The 15928-nt window shown below is 48.6% G+C and overlaps 1 protein-coding gene across 2 annotated transcripts in view; it reads left to right on the forward strand.

Annotated features, from left to right (window-relative positions):
* Nucleotides 1-15928, forward strand: part of LOC140370096 (protein jagged-2-like) — a 70456-nt gene that overhangs the window by 29142 nt on the left and 25386 nt on the right. For both annotated transcript variants that reach the window (XM_072457051.1, XM_072457052.1), the window contains exons 4-7: nt 1137-1391; nt 1505-1565; nt 15069-15199; nt 15579-15698. In XM_072457051.1, the coding sequence (XP_072313152.1) occupies nt 1137-1391; nt 1505-1565; nt 15069-15199; nt 15579-15698 (567 nt within the window). The remainder of the gene's footprint in view (nt 1-1136; nt 1392-1504; nt 1566-15068; nt 15200-15578; nt 15699-15928) is intronic.

Raw genomic sequence — 15928 nt, forward strand, 5'->3', positions numbered from 1 at the left:
AAGGTCTTTTTGTGCTGATGCTCTTTGTCACGTCGAGACTCGGATTGTGTTTCCTTTACAACGGTTCTCCGCTCTCCACCGCGGTGCATTGTGGGCCACGGCCGAGTCAAAGGTTGTTTCCGATGTTCGTCTTCCTGTCGAGACGCGAGACGCAAATAAAAGCGTTCAAAACTGCCTCTATCATCAAGGTTTTATCAACTTGAGTTCCAGGTCTGAATCTAAAGTTCCAGGTCTGAGTCTAAAGTTCCAGGTCTGAGTCTAAAGTTCCAGGTCTAAATCTAAAGTTCCAGGTCTGAGTCTAAAGTTCCAGGTCTGAGCTCAGGAATGTCATTCACAAAAAGCTGTTTTGTCTGAAGCGTCTGGGCTGGTTCCTGGTTCCTGGTTCCTGGGCCGACTTTAGACCAGAGTTACCCATTTAAAGAATGTCTTTGACTCGAATCCGCTTTGAAAGAGTTATTTCTAGTTTGACTGATTTTCATGGATGATTGACAGCTACATTTAGTCAAAGAGTATTTTATGATTCAAGTTAAACATTTAGATTTAAGAGTTTTTCAATCTCTTTTAAATTTTGCAGCGATTTGTTTTACATTCCTGACAAAACGCGCATGGTTCCTGAAATGACACTGATGGTACCTCGCATAACTCTGTTGGTTCCTGACATAATGCTGATGGTTCCTGAAATGACACTGATGGTTCCTGGCATAACACTGATGGTTCCTGAAATAACGCATTTAGATTTAAGAACTTTTTTCAATTTTTTTGAAACTTTGCAGCGATTTGTTTTACATTCCTGACATAACTGATGGTTCCTATTATAACGCTGATACTTCCTGACATAACTGTTGGTTCCTGACATAACTGTTGGTTCCTGACATAACTGTTGGTTCCTGACATAACGCTAATTGTTCCTGGCATAACACTGATGGTTCTTCAAATAATGCTGATACTTCCTGACATAAAGCTGTTGGTTCCTGACATGACTGTTGGTTCCTGGCATAACACTGATGTTTCTTGGCACAACGCTGATGGTTCCTGACATAACTCTGTTGGTTCCTGACAACACGCTGTTGGTTCCTGCCATAACGCGGATGGTTCCTGACATAACACTGATGGTTCCTGTGTTCCCGTGTCCCCAGGTGAGGAGCTGCTGATCGGGCGGAGCATCCACAAAGGCATGCTGAACCCGGGGGAGCAGAGTCCCCCCGTGGAGCACCGGGGACTTGGGTTCTCCCTGGACTACAGCCTGCGAGTGCGCTGCGACCTCAACTACTACGGCCCCAAGTGCAACAAGGTCTGCCGGCCGCGCGACGACTACTTCGGGCACTACACCTGTGACCAGAGCGGGCGGGCGGAGTGTCGGGACGGCTGGACGGGCGAGTCCTGCAAGACCGGTGAGACAGGGACAATGTCCAGAAGGTTCTTTGACGGTTCTGCCTCGGCTTCGTCCGACCTTCTGACCTTTAAACACATTCTAATCTCACGGTTGCTTTTGCCGTTTCCTCAGCCGTGTGTAAACCAGGATGTTCTCCGAACCACGGGACCTGCAGCCAACCAGGAGAGTGCAAGTGAGTCACATGACACGCAGAGAGACGCAACTCGGACTAAACTTTGGGAATGAATCAGGATTATTCCATAACTCGAACTCCAGGACTTTATTCAGACCGTGAGATTATGAACTTGACCGGGACTTAGGTCACTGACTGCATCGCCGCGGGAACACCGGGAAGTGTAGACCGCGCCGGGGCCTGTCCCACATGTTGAGAACCCCCTGGTACTCTGGGTCCGCCCCCCGGCTCCGCCCCCGCTCCATTGTTCCACTTCCTGCTCCTCTGTGCTATGGTCGGCGTGTTCCCGTCGCTCGTACTTTACATCTCATGAGAGCTTTAAAGACACGTTCTTATTCTACAGTTGACATGAAAACATTGTTTATTTATTGATGCTTCTGCAGAAAAATTCTAATCTTTCAAAAATGTTTTCTAATTCTAAAAATGCTGTACTTTGGGTCTTTACACTCACAGACCTCGTACAGAAATGTGGTCGTTAGCATGTATGCTATTTTTGCACTAATTGCTAACGGTAATGCTAAGATCGCGACGTCTAAACCGCACTGGAGACACACGTTTGAACTGAACACGCTTCTGAACTGAACACGCTTCTGAGCACGCTTCTGAACTGAACACGCTTCTGGACTAAACACGCTTCTGAACTGAACACGCTTCTGAACACGCTTCTGAACTAAACACGCTTCTGAACTGAACACGCTTCTGAACTGAACACGCTTCTGAACACGCTTCTGAACTAAACACGCTTCTGAACTGAACACGCTTCTGAACTAAACACGCTTCTGAACTGAACACGCTTCTGAACTAAACATGCTTCTGAACTGAACACGCTTCTGAACTAAACATGCTTCTGAACCAAACACGCTTCTGAACACGCTTCTGAACTGAACACGCTTCTGAACTGAACACGCTTCTGAACTAAACACGCTTCTTAACTAAACACGCTTCTGAACACGCTTCTGAACTAAACACGCTTCTGAACTGAACACGCTTCTGAACACGCTTCTGAACTAAACACGCTTCTGAACTAAACACGCTTCTGAACACGCTTCTGAACTGAACACGCTTCTGAAGACGTTTATGAACTGAACACGCTTCTAAACATGCTTCTGAACTAAACACGCTTCTGAACTAAACACGCTTCTGAACTAAACACGCTTCTGAACTGAACACGCTTCTGAAGACGCTTATGAACTGAACACGCTTCTGAACTAAACACGCTTCTGAACTGAAAACGCTTCTGAACTAAACACGCTTCTGAACTGAAAACGCTTCTGAACTAAACACGCTTCTGAACACGCTTCTGAACTAAACACGCTTCTGAACTGAACACGCTTCTGAACACGCTTCTGAACTAAACACGCTTCTGAACTAAACACGCTTCTGAACACGCTTCTGAACTGAACACGCTTCTGAAGACGTTTATGAACTGAACACGCTTCTAAACACGCTTCTGAACTAAACACGCTTCTGAACTAAACACGCTTCTGAACTGAACACGCTTCTGAAGACGCTTATGAACTGAACACGCTTCTGAACTAAACACGCTTCTGAACTGAAAACGCTTCTGAACTAAACACGCTTCTGAACTGAACACGCTTCTGAACACGCTTCTGAACTAAACACGCTTCTGAACTGAACACGCTTCTGAACTAAACACGCTTCTGAACTGAACACGCTTCTGAACTAAACATGCTTCTGAACTGAACACGCTTCTGAACTAAACATGCTTCTGAACCAAACACGCTTCTGAACACGCTTCTGAACTGAACACGCTTCTGAACTGAACACGCTTCTGAACTAAACACGCTTCTTAACTAAACACGCTTCTGAACACGCTTCTGAACTAAACACGCTTCTGAACTGAACACGCTTCTGAACACGCTTCTGAACTAAACACGCTTCTGAACTAAACACGCTTCTGAACACGCTTCTGAACTGAACACGCTTCTGAAGACGTTTATGAACTGAACACGCTTCTAAACACGCTTCTGAACTAAACACGCTTCTGAACTAAACACGCTTCTGAACTAAACACGCTTCTGAACTGAACACGCTTCTGAAGACGCTTATGAACTGAACACGCTTCTGAACTAAACACGCTTCTGAACTGAAAACGCTTCTGAACTAAACACGCTTCTGAACTGAAAACGCTTCTGAACTAAACACGCTTCTGAACACGCTTCTGAACTAAACACGCTTCTGAACTGAACACGCTTCTGAACACGCTTCTGAACTAAACACGCTTCTGAACTAAACACGCTTCTGAACACGCTTCTGAACTGAACACGCTTCTGAAGACGTTTATGAACTGAACACGCTTCTAAACACGCTTCTGAACTAAACACGCTTCTGAACTAAACACGCTTCTGAACTGAACACGCTTCTGAAGACGCTTATGAACTGAACACGCTTCTGAACTAAACACGCTTCTGAACTGAAAACGCTTCTGAACTAAACACGCTTCTGAACTAAACACGCTTCTGGACTAAACACGCTTATGAACTGAACACGCTTCTGAACACGCTTCTAAACACGCTTCTGAACTAAACACGCTTCTGAACTAAACACGCTTCTGAACTGAACACGCTTCTGAACATGCTTCTGAACTAAACATGCTTCTGAACTGAACACGCTTCTGAACTGAACACGCTTCTGAACTAAACACGCTTCTGAACACGCTTCTGAACTAAACACGCTTCTGAACTAAACACAGACATTGTCTGACTTCATCGTCACCACAGACATTGTTGATTCATTTCTCCCTGTGGCCCTCAGAGGCAACTGTTGTTGTGATTTTGGGCCTTACAAAAATAAATTGATTTGATTTGATTCTGAACTGAACATGCTTCTGAACACGCTTCTGAACTAAACACGCTTCTGAACTGAACACGCTTCTGAACACGCTTCTGAACACGCTTCTGAACTAAACACGCTTCTGAACTAAACACGCTTCTGAACTGAACACGTTTCTGAACACGCTTCTGAACTAAACACTCTTATGAACTGAACACGCTTCTGAACACGCTTCTAAACACGCTTCTGAACTAAATACGCTTCTGAACTAAACACGCTTCTGAACTAAACACGCTTCTGAACCAAACACGCTTCTGAACTAAACACGCTTCTGAACTGAACACGCTTCTGAACTAAACACGCTTCTGAACTAAACACGCTTATGAACTGAACACGCTTCTGAACACGCTTCTAAACACGCTTCTGAACTAAACACGCTTCTGAACTAAACACGCTTCTGAACTAAACACGCTTCTGAACTGAACATGCTTCTGAAGACGCTTATGAACTGAACACGCTTCTGAACACGCTTCTGAACACGCTGACACAACGTGTGCCACATGTTCTGGGCTCTCACGTTCCTCTCGTGTCTCGATGTTGTCGGTCGCAAAAACATCCCTGTTTTTTTCTTTGCGATGTTTGGATGCTAACGCTAATGCTAACATATGGAACCGTGCCAGCCTTTAGAATGCTCTGGAAGGATCTCTTAATAAACCAGGACGTTGTTCTCCGTCACATGAAAATGCCCAGCGTGTTCACCTGCCGTAAAGACCATATTATTATTATTATTATTATTCACGAACCGCTGGAGCTCCATCGCCCTCATGTCAGAGGCTTGTTTTGGCTGCTCCGGGGCCGAAGGGGGAGGGGCGTGTCAGGACGGGGGAGGCGTGTCGGCGGGCTCGGGTCGGGCCTGAGCGAGAGTACCTCCATGGGGGCCGCCGGTTCCTCCTCTTATCGCTTGTACCTGCTGCTCGGGATCAGGGTGGTCCCAAAACATCTCCCGCTCCCTCGGCGACAGACGCACTCGGGCTTATCGCGAGCGCTAATGGATCCAAACAAAAACACGGCAGGAGAGAAGAATGGAAAGGGAAGGAAAGGTGTGGGAAAGTGGAGCGCCACACGGGACGGCGACTGTGTAAAAGAGCGCCGTGTTCTAGAGATGTTCTGATAACACGTTTTGGGATGTTTTTTAGAGTTTTGAGCAGTGGTTTGTCCCCACAAGGCTTGACAGTTAGCTCGGGCGCTAGTTTTACATGCTAATTATGATCTAAAATGAAACGCCCTACCACGAGTCTTTGACCTAAATGTGCCCGATGGGTTGGTACCAGCTGTTGTTTGCCGGCTAATGCTAACGGCTAATGCTAACGGCTAACGGTAAATGTAGATTATTATTGGTTAGCTTAAATCTTCACAATAAAATCACCAACGGCAACGGTTGTTATTCTGGGGGTCGCGGCTGAAACAGGACGGCGACGACCACCGGTTTAGACTTATTAATTACCGTATTTTCTGGACTATGAGGCGCACTTAAAAGCCTTTAATTTTCTCAAAAAACTACTTTTTATCTATCTTTTTTATCTCGCAGCAACTGCCAAAAGATTACGAAGAAAGGTTTTTGCCGCGCGTACTTCATCCATAAAGTTTACAGTGCGCCTTGTAATCTAGTGCGCCTTATAGTGCGGAAAATAGGGTACTTAGCAACTTAATCATTTCCTCGGGTCTTTTCTTTTCTTTTTACATTGTTTTTTGCTTGTGTATCTGGACGTAATATAACATATAACATTAACGTCAACTGATTTTAGTGTCATATTTAACGTGTGTTGTGATTGTGTCTTTCTCAAAAACAAAACGTATTAAACTTTATTAACAAACTTCATTAAAATGCGCCGTAGCTGTTTTTTTCCGTCCGAAAACAGAACTAGCTCATGTTAAACCCATCGCAGCTCCACACGCGTCGCTCACTCTCCTGTCGCAGTCTGAACATCCTAAATATTCACCACCACGAATTTATAATCACTAAGCTAACAAACATTAGCATGCTAACGGCGCACGTCCTGCCTCTCGGAGAACAACTTAGTCTCTGTGTTGTCTTCTGTCTACATCCCTGTTCCTTAACTTCATCGGACATTACTGCACCGTCCATCACTCATCTCCTCCCTCACTCCTGGACTATCTACTGCCCTAGCCGCCAGCTAACAGCTGGCTTAACACCTGCTGAGGTCCGTCATGGTATCGCGGGTTCTCCCTGCCGTGCAGACAAGGTCTGGGGCAACCAACGCCACTCACTCCACCAGCTTCAACACCCGGTCCACTGCTGCTTTTTCACAACTCTCTGCCCACCAGCTTCTAGTTAACCAGCTTCTAGCCACCGCCAACATTCTAACTGGATTACTCTCATCTGCTGCTACGTTCCATCTCCTCCTCGGACTATCACTCCCGCGCCTCCAGGCCACCGCTCCACCAACTTCTCGCCTACTCCCCTACACCGCTGCTGACCTTCACCTCCTCAACCATAACCACCGTCTCCCAGCTGCTGCTGCCTCTGCAGCTAGCTCAGCTGGGATCCTTCGCCGGCCCCGCTACATCCACAGGGGCTCTGGTCTCTCCCATAACCAACACTCCAACGACGGCTCACCTATCCCCTCACTCTGGACTAGTTTTCGCCCCCCCGTCACCCCCACCTGCCGCACTGCCAACCTCAGCAACCTCCGCCCCCCCACCCCTGCGCCCCCATCCATCTCCGCGCCCCCATCCATCTCCCTTGCACTGCTGAACTGCCGCTCCCTCTCCAACAAATCACCTGTTATATCTGAACTGCTACTGGACAATAACATTGATCTGCTTCTCCTCTGTGAAACATGGCAACAGCCCCTGGACTTCTATGCTCTCAACCAAGCCACTCCCTCCAACTACACTTACACTGCCAAACCCCGCCTCTCCGGGCGTGGGGGAGGTCTTGCTGTTATTCATAAAAAATCTACATCCATCACTGAACTGAACCTCAACCTTCCATCCATCTCATCATTTGAATACCTCGCCTTCTCCCTCCCCAACTCTATCACCGCTATCCTGATCTATCGTCCCCCAAAGCCCCACCCCTCTTTCCTCACTGAATTGTCTGAACTCCTCACCATCGCATCCTCTCTCTCTGCCCGCCTCCTACTCACTGGTGACTTCAACATCCACATTGACTGCCCCAACGCCCCACTGACATCCGACTTCCTCTCTCTCCTGGACTGCTTCCATCTCACCCAACACATTGACTTCCCCACCCATACCAAAGGCCGCACTCTGGACTTAGTCTGTTCCTCTCTCCTACCCATATCTAAGCCCCACCCCCTCCCCTTCCCTCTCTCTGATCATCTCTGCATCCTTTTCTCCGCCTCCCTACCCTCGCCCCACAACCCCAAAAAACGCACCATCACCTACCGCAATATCAAGTCAGTCAACCCCCTCACGCTCTCCCAGCTCATATCCTCTGCTTTCCCCCCTGACTCCCCCCCCTCTTCCCCCGACGACTATGCTGTCATGCTCAACACCACCCTCTCCGACTCCCTTGACTCCCTAGCCCCCTGGAAAACCTCCTCCGTCTCATACATCAACCCCGCCCCCTGGTACACCCCTGAACTCCGCACCATGAAGCAGATTGGCCGCCAACTCGAACGACTCCTCAAAAGAACCCGCCTCACCGTCCACGCCGAAGCTTTCAAATTACACATCTTCTCCTACCGTGACGCTCTCCAAGCCGCCAAATCTGCCCACCTCTCCACCCTCATCAACAGCTCCCACCGGAGCCCTCGCACCCTGTTCTCCACCGTCAACAAGCTGCTCCAACCACCGGACATCACTCCACCCTCCTCCCTTGACCTCTGCAACTCTTTCCTCCTTGCCTTCAATGACAAAATTTCCAAAATCAACAGCTCCATGACTGCCGTCTCCATTAACTCCATCACCACCCCCACCCCTGCCCCCCCCTCTCCCTGACGACCCACCCTTCCCTCCCCTCACCACCTTCTCCTCTGTTAACTCCTCTCATATCATAGACCTCATCACCGCTTCCAAAACCACCACCTGCTCTCTCGACCCACTCCCAACGACTCTAACCAAGGCTTGCCTCCCTGCTCTCATCCCCCATCTCACCACCCTCTTCAACCAGTCTTTATCCCTCGGCCATGTTCCTTCCATCTACAAACTGGCCTCCATCACCCCCATCCTCAAAAAACCCACCCTAGACTCCGCCAACCTCTCCAACTACCGCCCCATCTCCAACCTGCCGTTCCTCTCAAAAACGCTGGAACGCATCGTCGCCGCCCAACTTCACACCCACCTCCAGTCAAACAACCTCTATGAACCCCTCCAATCTGGCTTCCGCCCACTTCACAGCACTGAAACAGCCCTGGTCAAAGTACTCAACGATCTCCTCACCTCTGCAGACTCCGGGGCCCTCAACATCCTGTTACTACTAGACCTCAGCGCAGCCTTTGACACTATAAACCATTCCATCCTCCTACAAAGGCTGCGCCAACTGGGTGTTGAGGGCTCTGCACTTGACTGGCTCACATCCTACCTCACCAACAGGCAAGAGTTCATTTCCCTCTCCGGTCACTCATCCACCCTCTCCCCAGTAACGCAGGGGGTCCCCCAGGGCTCAGTCCTCGGCCCCCTCCTCTTCATCTGCTACATCTTCCCCCTTGGTCACATCCTCCGCCAACTCAACCTGGACTTTCACTGCTACGCTGACGACACCCAGATATACCTCACCACCAAATCCACCCAAAACCCTCCCCTCAGCCACATCCAAACCTGCATCTCTACAATAAAATCATGGCTCACTCTCAACTTCCTCAAACTGAACAGTGACAAAACAGAGCTCCTCCTCATTGGCACCAAATCCACTCTCAATAAAACTGGTCCCTTTTCACTCAGCATCGACACCTCGACCATCACCCCCTCTACCCTGGTACGCAATCTTGGTGTCATCATGGACCCCACCCTCTCCTTCACTCCCCATGTCAGCCACATTGTCAAGACCTCATACTTCCACCTCCGCCGCATCGCCAAAATCCGACACTGCCTCACCCTCCCCGCTGCTGAATCCCTCATCCATGCCTTCATCTCCTCCCGCCTCGACTACTGCAACTCCCTCCTCACTGGCACCTCCTCCCATTCCCTCCATAGACTCCAAATGGTCCAAAACTCCGCTGCCCGCCTCCTCACCCACACCCGGTCCCGTGATCACATCACTCCCATTCTCCGCTCTCTCCATTGGCTCCCCATCAAGCAGCGCATAAACTTTAAAATACTCCTCCTCACCTTCAAAGCTCTTCACCACCTTGCCCCCCCCTACCTGTCTGACCTCCTCATCCCCCACCGCCCCTCCCGAGCTCTCCGATCCTCCTCCTCTCTCACCCTGACTGCACCAACATCCCGACTCAAAACTTTTGGCGACAGAGCGTTCTCCCGAACAGCACCCCGACTCTGGAACTCCCTCCCCCAACCTGTCCGCCACTCTCCCTCACTCACAACATTCAAATCCCGCCTAAAAACATACCTCTTCACCCAAGCCTATGACCTCCCCTACCCCTAGCCTCCTCTACCCCACTGTCTACTCTTCTACCCCCTGTTACATCCCCATCTTTTTCTCTCTACTTCTTCTGTCTTGTTCATGTTATCTGTATATTAATGTGTTCTGTACGTGTTGTCCCCCCTGTCTGTAAATACCCCCCCCCCCCCCTTTTTTATTATGTTCAGCGTCTTTGGGTCACTGAAAAGCGCTATATAAATAAAAGTTATTATTATTATTATTATTATTATAGCTTTATATTCAGATGCAGAGAAAACACTGCGGTCTCATTTTCACCCAAATCAATGATTTTACTTTACATCTGTGCTGGGACAAAGCAGTAACTTACTACCATATTTTCCGGACTATAAGTCTCACCGGAGTATAAGTCGCACTAGCTAAAAAATGCATAATAGAGAAGAAAAAAACACGTATAAGTCGCACTGGAGTATAAGTCACACCCCGGCCAAAACTATGAAAAAATGTGCGACTTATAGTCCGGAAAATACGGTAGTTCTGTTTTTCACATTTTAAGACTTTAAAAATCAGGTAGAGCCGGTTTAACTTAAATGACTGTCTAAAACTAAGACTGTAACTGACATTTTTAGCAGTTTTTGGCCATTGGAAGCATGTCACATGGTGTAGATTACTATGAACGCGCTGTTACTGCTTTAATTATAAACTATCGTCAAGAAGATGAAGCTGCTTTTATTGCAAACATAAAACTTTGTTCTGCTCTGTCCGCCTCCTGCACGGCCGGTCTGAGCTGGCGCTGCTTTGGTGTGTTTGTTGTGTTAGCATCGGCGTTAGCGTGTCCTCCGTGGCGCGCGTTAGCCTGCTGTGTGTGTGTGTTAGCGCGCCCTGTGCTAGCGGTCAGAGTGTGGACAGCTTGTCTGAGGGGAAATGTCTGAGTGACCACAGCCCACATTAGCTTAGCCACAAACTGCTGCTGCGCCGCCGTTCAGGGGCCCACGGGCTCGGACCAGGCGCAGGGACCGGGGCCCGGACCGAAATAAACCGCCCGCTGCGGCTAACGCTAGCGTCGCTAAAACCGGCTTTCGTCGCTGCGCCGGCGAGAACAGAAAACGTTTTACTGTAGTCGAATTTATACATGTCGTCAACGGCTGTCGCACTGAAAATGAAGCTATTGAACCACAAAGATAAAGTTTAATGTTATAACTTATTCAATTAACACATTAGTTTAATTTTACTTTGTCGACACTTGGTTTTGAGACAGATTAGAGACTTATTTTTGTCGCATTTGACCAGGTATTTAACAGTAAAACATATAATTTTATTATATTCCAAGATAGTAGAAAAAGCTTCAGTTGTAGTCATCTGGACTCAGTTTGAAAAAATATTATTATTTTTTCAAACTGAGTCCAGATGACTACAACTGAAGCTTTTTCTACTATGGAACACGCCTGGACCAATGAGGGATTACACCGATATATATTCCACGAGTTAATTGGACTGAACGAATATATACGGTTAGCGACGTCAGCGCTAGGTCCGTCGCGCTAACTACTACATGAGCTGTTTTTAGCGGTCCGTGTTTGTGTACCTTATTAATTAAAGATTAAAAAGAAGGTACGTAATTATGTCATTCAGCTCATGAAAACTGTTTGCAGGGATTATTTTTATCATTATTATCATCTTTTATCGCTGTATTTTCTGTAGCTAATATATATATCGCGCTCAAAAATGTGTTGCAGTGACATTCAGTGCTGTATCTGGGTAGTTTTAAAAAGCGGGCATTGGGCAACGCCGTCTTCTCACATTAAGCTGATTATAAACCAGCTAATTATTATCATCTACATAATCTAATTGTGTTTCGTCATAAAGACAGAGACTAAATGATATGAAATAAAGTGTATGACATTTTGAGCAAACTTCTACTGTACTTTTAATCACTTTTTACAACAGGACCGTTATTCATCAGTATTTTAAAGCCGCACGGCGCAACTTTTTTTGTGTGTTTCTACGCAGATGTTGTTGCTTTGCCCGGAATGTTCCACCGTGCGGCATTACGTCGATTAAAGCAACACAATGTGGGGGAAAAACTACGTACAATTTGAGTTATTGCGACGGCGATTAGATTTATGTTTTAATAATCCTGTTCACATTTTAAACGAGTCCAGGAGAATTGATACAGAGACAGAAATATGAACTCACAAATTCAAAAGGAGTGACGTGTTTAAGGCCGCATTTGTACAGCTTTTATACAGAATAAAAACGTGATGTTATGATTTTCTAATTAATCTCCCCTAACACTGATCGATCTGGCCTTTATTTAATCCATTTATGCCATATTTTGTGACATTCCAGGCAGTTTGAGGGTCCACCAGAAAAGTTCCATAGTTCTTCTTTAACTGATCGTGCTCACGGTGATTAATCAACGGATCCTTAGCCTCGAGCAGCTCATTTGCATAATTGCCGTGTCGCTGTCGTGTCCCGTCGCGTGCCTCGGATTCCTGCCCCGCTCTGGACCGTCTGGGGCTCTAAAAGGTCCAGACTCTCCTCGCGGACATGGGGGGGTGTATGTGTGGTGGGCGTGGCCGGGGTCTGGAGGGGGCAGACCGGGGGGGTGGGGGGTGCGTGTGTTCCCAAAATAGCGCCGGGGCGATGGCAGAAGAGATGGGACAGGTGCGGAGGTGGAGGTCACGGCCTTGGACAAACACAGACTCCATAAACCAACAGATGAGTGACCCTCACAGCCGCGCCCTCCGGACCCTCTGTGGACCCTTTGTGGACACTCTGTGGACCCTTTGTGGACACTCTGTGGACCCTTTGTGGACCCTCCTCTGTGGACCCTCAGTGGACCCTCTGTGGACCCTCTGTGGACCCTCTGTGGACCCTCTGTGGACCCTCAGTGGACCCTCTGTGGACTCTCTGTGGACACTCTGTGGACCCTCTGTGGACTCTCTGTGGACACTCTGTGGACTCTTTGTGGACACTCTGTGGACCCTTTGTGGACCCTCCTCTGTGGACCCTCAGTGGACCCTCTGTGGACCCTCTGTGGAATCTCTGTGGACACTCTGTGGACCCTCTGTGGACCCTCTGTGGACTCTCTGTGGACACTCTGTGGACCCTCTGTGGACCCTCAGTGGACCCTCTGTGGACCCTCTTCTGTGGACCCTCAGTGGACCCTCTGTGGACCCTCTTCTGTGGACCCTCTGTGGACCCTCCTCTGTGGACACTCTGTGGACCCTCTGTGGACTCTCTGTGGACACTCTGTGGACCCTCTGTGAACCCTCAGTGGACCCTCTGTGGACCCTCTTCTGTGGACCCTCAGTGGACCCTCTGTGGACCCTCTTCTGTGGACCCTCAGTGGACCCTCCTCTGTGGACACTCTGTGGACCCTCTGTGGACTCTCTGTGGACACTCTGTGGACCCTCTGTGAACCCTCAGTGGACCCTCTGTGGACCCTCTTCTGTGGACCCTCAGTGGACCCTCTGTGGACCCTCTTCTGTGGACCCTCAGTGGACCCTCTGTGGACCCTCCTCTGTGGATACTCTGTGGACCCTCTGTGGACCCTATTCTGTGGACCCTCAGTGGACCCTCTGTGGACCCTCCTCTGTGGACACTCTGTGGACCCTCTGTGGACCCTCTTCTGTGGACCCTCAGTGAACCCTCTGTGGACCCTCTGTGGACTCTCTGTGGACACTCTGTGGACCCTCTGTGGACCCTCTGTGGACTCTCTGTGGACACTCTGTGGACCCTCTGTGGACCCTCAGTGGACCCTCTGTGGACCCTCTTCTGTGGACCCTCTGTGGACCCTCCTCTGTGGACACTCTGTGGACCCTCTGTGGACCCTCTGTGGACTCTCTGTGGACACTCTGTGAACCCTCTGTGAACCCTCAGTGGACCCTCTGTGGACCCTCTTCTGTGGACCCTCAGTGGACCCTCTGTGGACCCTCTTCTGTGGACCCTCAGTGGACCCTCTGTGGACCCTCCTCTGTGGACACTCTGTGGACCCTCTGTGGACCCTCTTCTGTGGACCCTCAGTGGACCCTCTGTGGACCCTCCTCTGTGGACACTCTGTGGACCCTCTGTGGACCCTCTGCTCTCGAGGGTTCTGCTTGACCAAAGACATTCGTGATCGACTAAAGACACGCCCTGGCGTCACGTATTTGACCCAAACTGCGTTTAAAAGACAAAAGATGCACGAGAGTTCATGAAAAACGCCTATTTATACAGAAAAATACCAGGAAACAGTGTCTTTATTATTAAAAGATTATAGATTAAACTCTAACTCTTTCCATACCTGCTCATTTCTGCTTTTGTCCCACATAAAATCCACATAAACTTAATGTTCTTTTCTTTCCTTTGCATTTGGGGGCTATGCTAGCAAATGCCTCACAATCAGGTTACGTTAGGATTAGGTTTAGGTTTAGGGACCATTGAAATGTAGCGCTGTTGCTTACGATTTCAGTCAAAAAGTAGACTGAAATAAAGGATGTTGCTATAGCAATAAAAACCCTAGTGTCCACTTCTCTGGTGAAGGATGCTAGCTTTTTTGGTGAAGGACGCTACCTTTTCTTCACGAAGGTCTTCTGACTTTAGCCTTCATAACATTCATATAAATTACTAGACGTGGCGTTCGATGCTCATGCTATCGATCACGTAGCACCTCGGCTAGTTCTATAAGATTTGAAAAACTTCAGCGTTCAACCCCTGTATTTTTCCCTATAGTCGTTAGCGTTAGCCGTTTAGCATTAGGTCGCAAACAACAGCTGCTACCAACCCATCGGGCACATTTACGTCAAAGACTCATGGTTGAGTGTGTAACCCTCTTTGTTTTTCATTTTAGCTCATAATTAGCATGTAAAACCAGCGCCCGAGCTAAAGGCTAGCTGACTTTAAGTTGAGATTTCTGAGAGTCTAGTGACACTAAACATCCCCTTTTCTCATGTTACAAGTGAGAAGAGCCGAGAAATGACATAAATATCTTGAAATAAACGTGTCATTTATCTTAACATGGGGGATTTGAGGTCAGGGCAGAATACGGGATGTTCAGGCGTTCCCGTTTGTCGTTCCTTGCGTTCGGACCTGACCACAAACGACGGTTGGTTCTTTGCGCAGACTCAACCTCACTGACCCGTCTCTGTTTCGCTCTTCTCTCCGTTGCGTGGCGTGTTCAGGTGTAACTACGGCTGGCAGGGCCCCCTGTGCGACCAGTGCTTGCCGTACCCCGGCTGCGTGCACGGCTCCTGCTCCGAGCCCTGGAAGTGCGACTGCGACAAGAACTGGGGCGGCCTGCTCTGCGACAAGGGTCAGTACAACGCCATCGTGCTCTTATTGTACGACCGTGACCGCCATATAATGAGCGGTTACGGTCGTATGCGTCAGTACACCATCGTTAGCCCGATTTAGGCCCCGACTTTGAATCTTTGTGATGTCGTAACCGTAAAACACAGGATCAGGGGCAGGAGACAAACACAGGAAATAGAAATTAAGTTAAAAAAAACGTCACAAGCTAGGTTTAGCCAACAATTCTCCCCTCACTCTCACTCTCCCCTGAACCATGAACACTTCTGATCACAAGCTCCTGAAAATGTGAAAGACGCATATTCCACATACACACATTATACATTCATTTGTACAGCGTTTGTACTATATTATATTGTACTGTGTTTGTGATGTTTGCTCAGATCTGAACTACTGTGGCACAAACCGGCCCTGTAAAAACGGCGGCACCTGCATGAACACGGAGCCGGACGAGTATCAGTGCGCCTGTCCGGACGGGTACTCGGGGAAGAACTGCGAGATCGGTGAGAACAGTGTCATTGTCAATGAATGAATCAACGTGGTCTTAATATATACACAGTTTACAGTTGGTCAGAATAGTGCGAAAGTGCAAGAGTCCAACGGCAGAGAGAAAGAAACTGTTCTTGTGGTGGAAGGTTCTGGTCTGGATGGGCTGTAGCCTCCTGCCTGAGGGGAGTGGCCTCCTGCCTGAGGGGAGTTACCTCCTGCCTGAGGGGAGTGGCCTCCTGCCTGA

Source organism: Eucyclogobius newberryi, unplaced genomic scaffold, assembly GCF_026437365.1.
Source record: "Eucyclogobius newberryi isolate DKJ021-1_F unplaced genomic scaffold, fEucNew1.0.hap1 SCAF_21, whole genome shotgun sequence".
Lineage (NCBI taxonomy): Eukaryota > Metazoa > Chordata > Actinopteri > Gobiiformes > Gobiidae > Eucyclogobius > Eucyclogobius newberryi.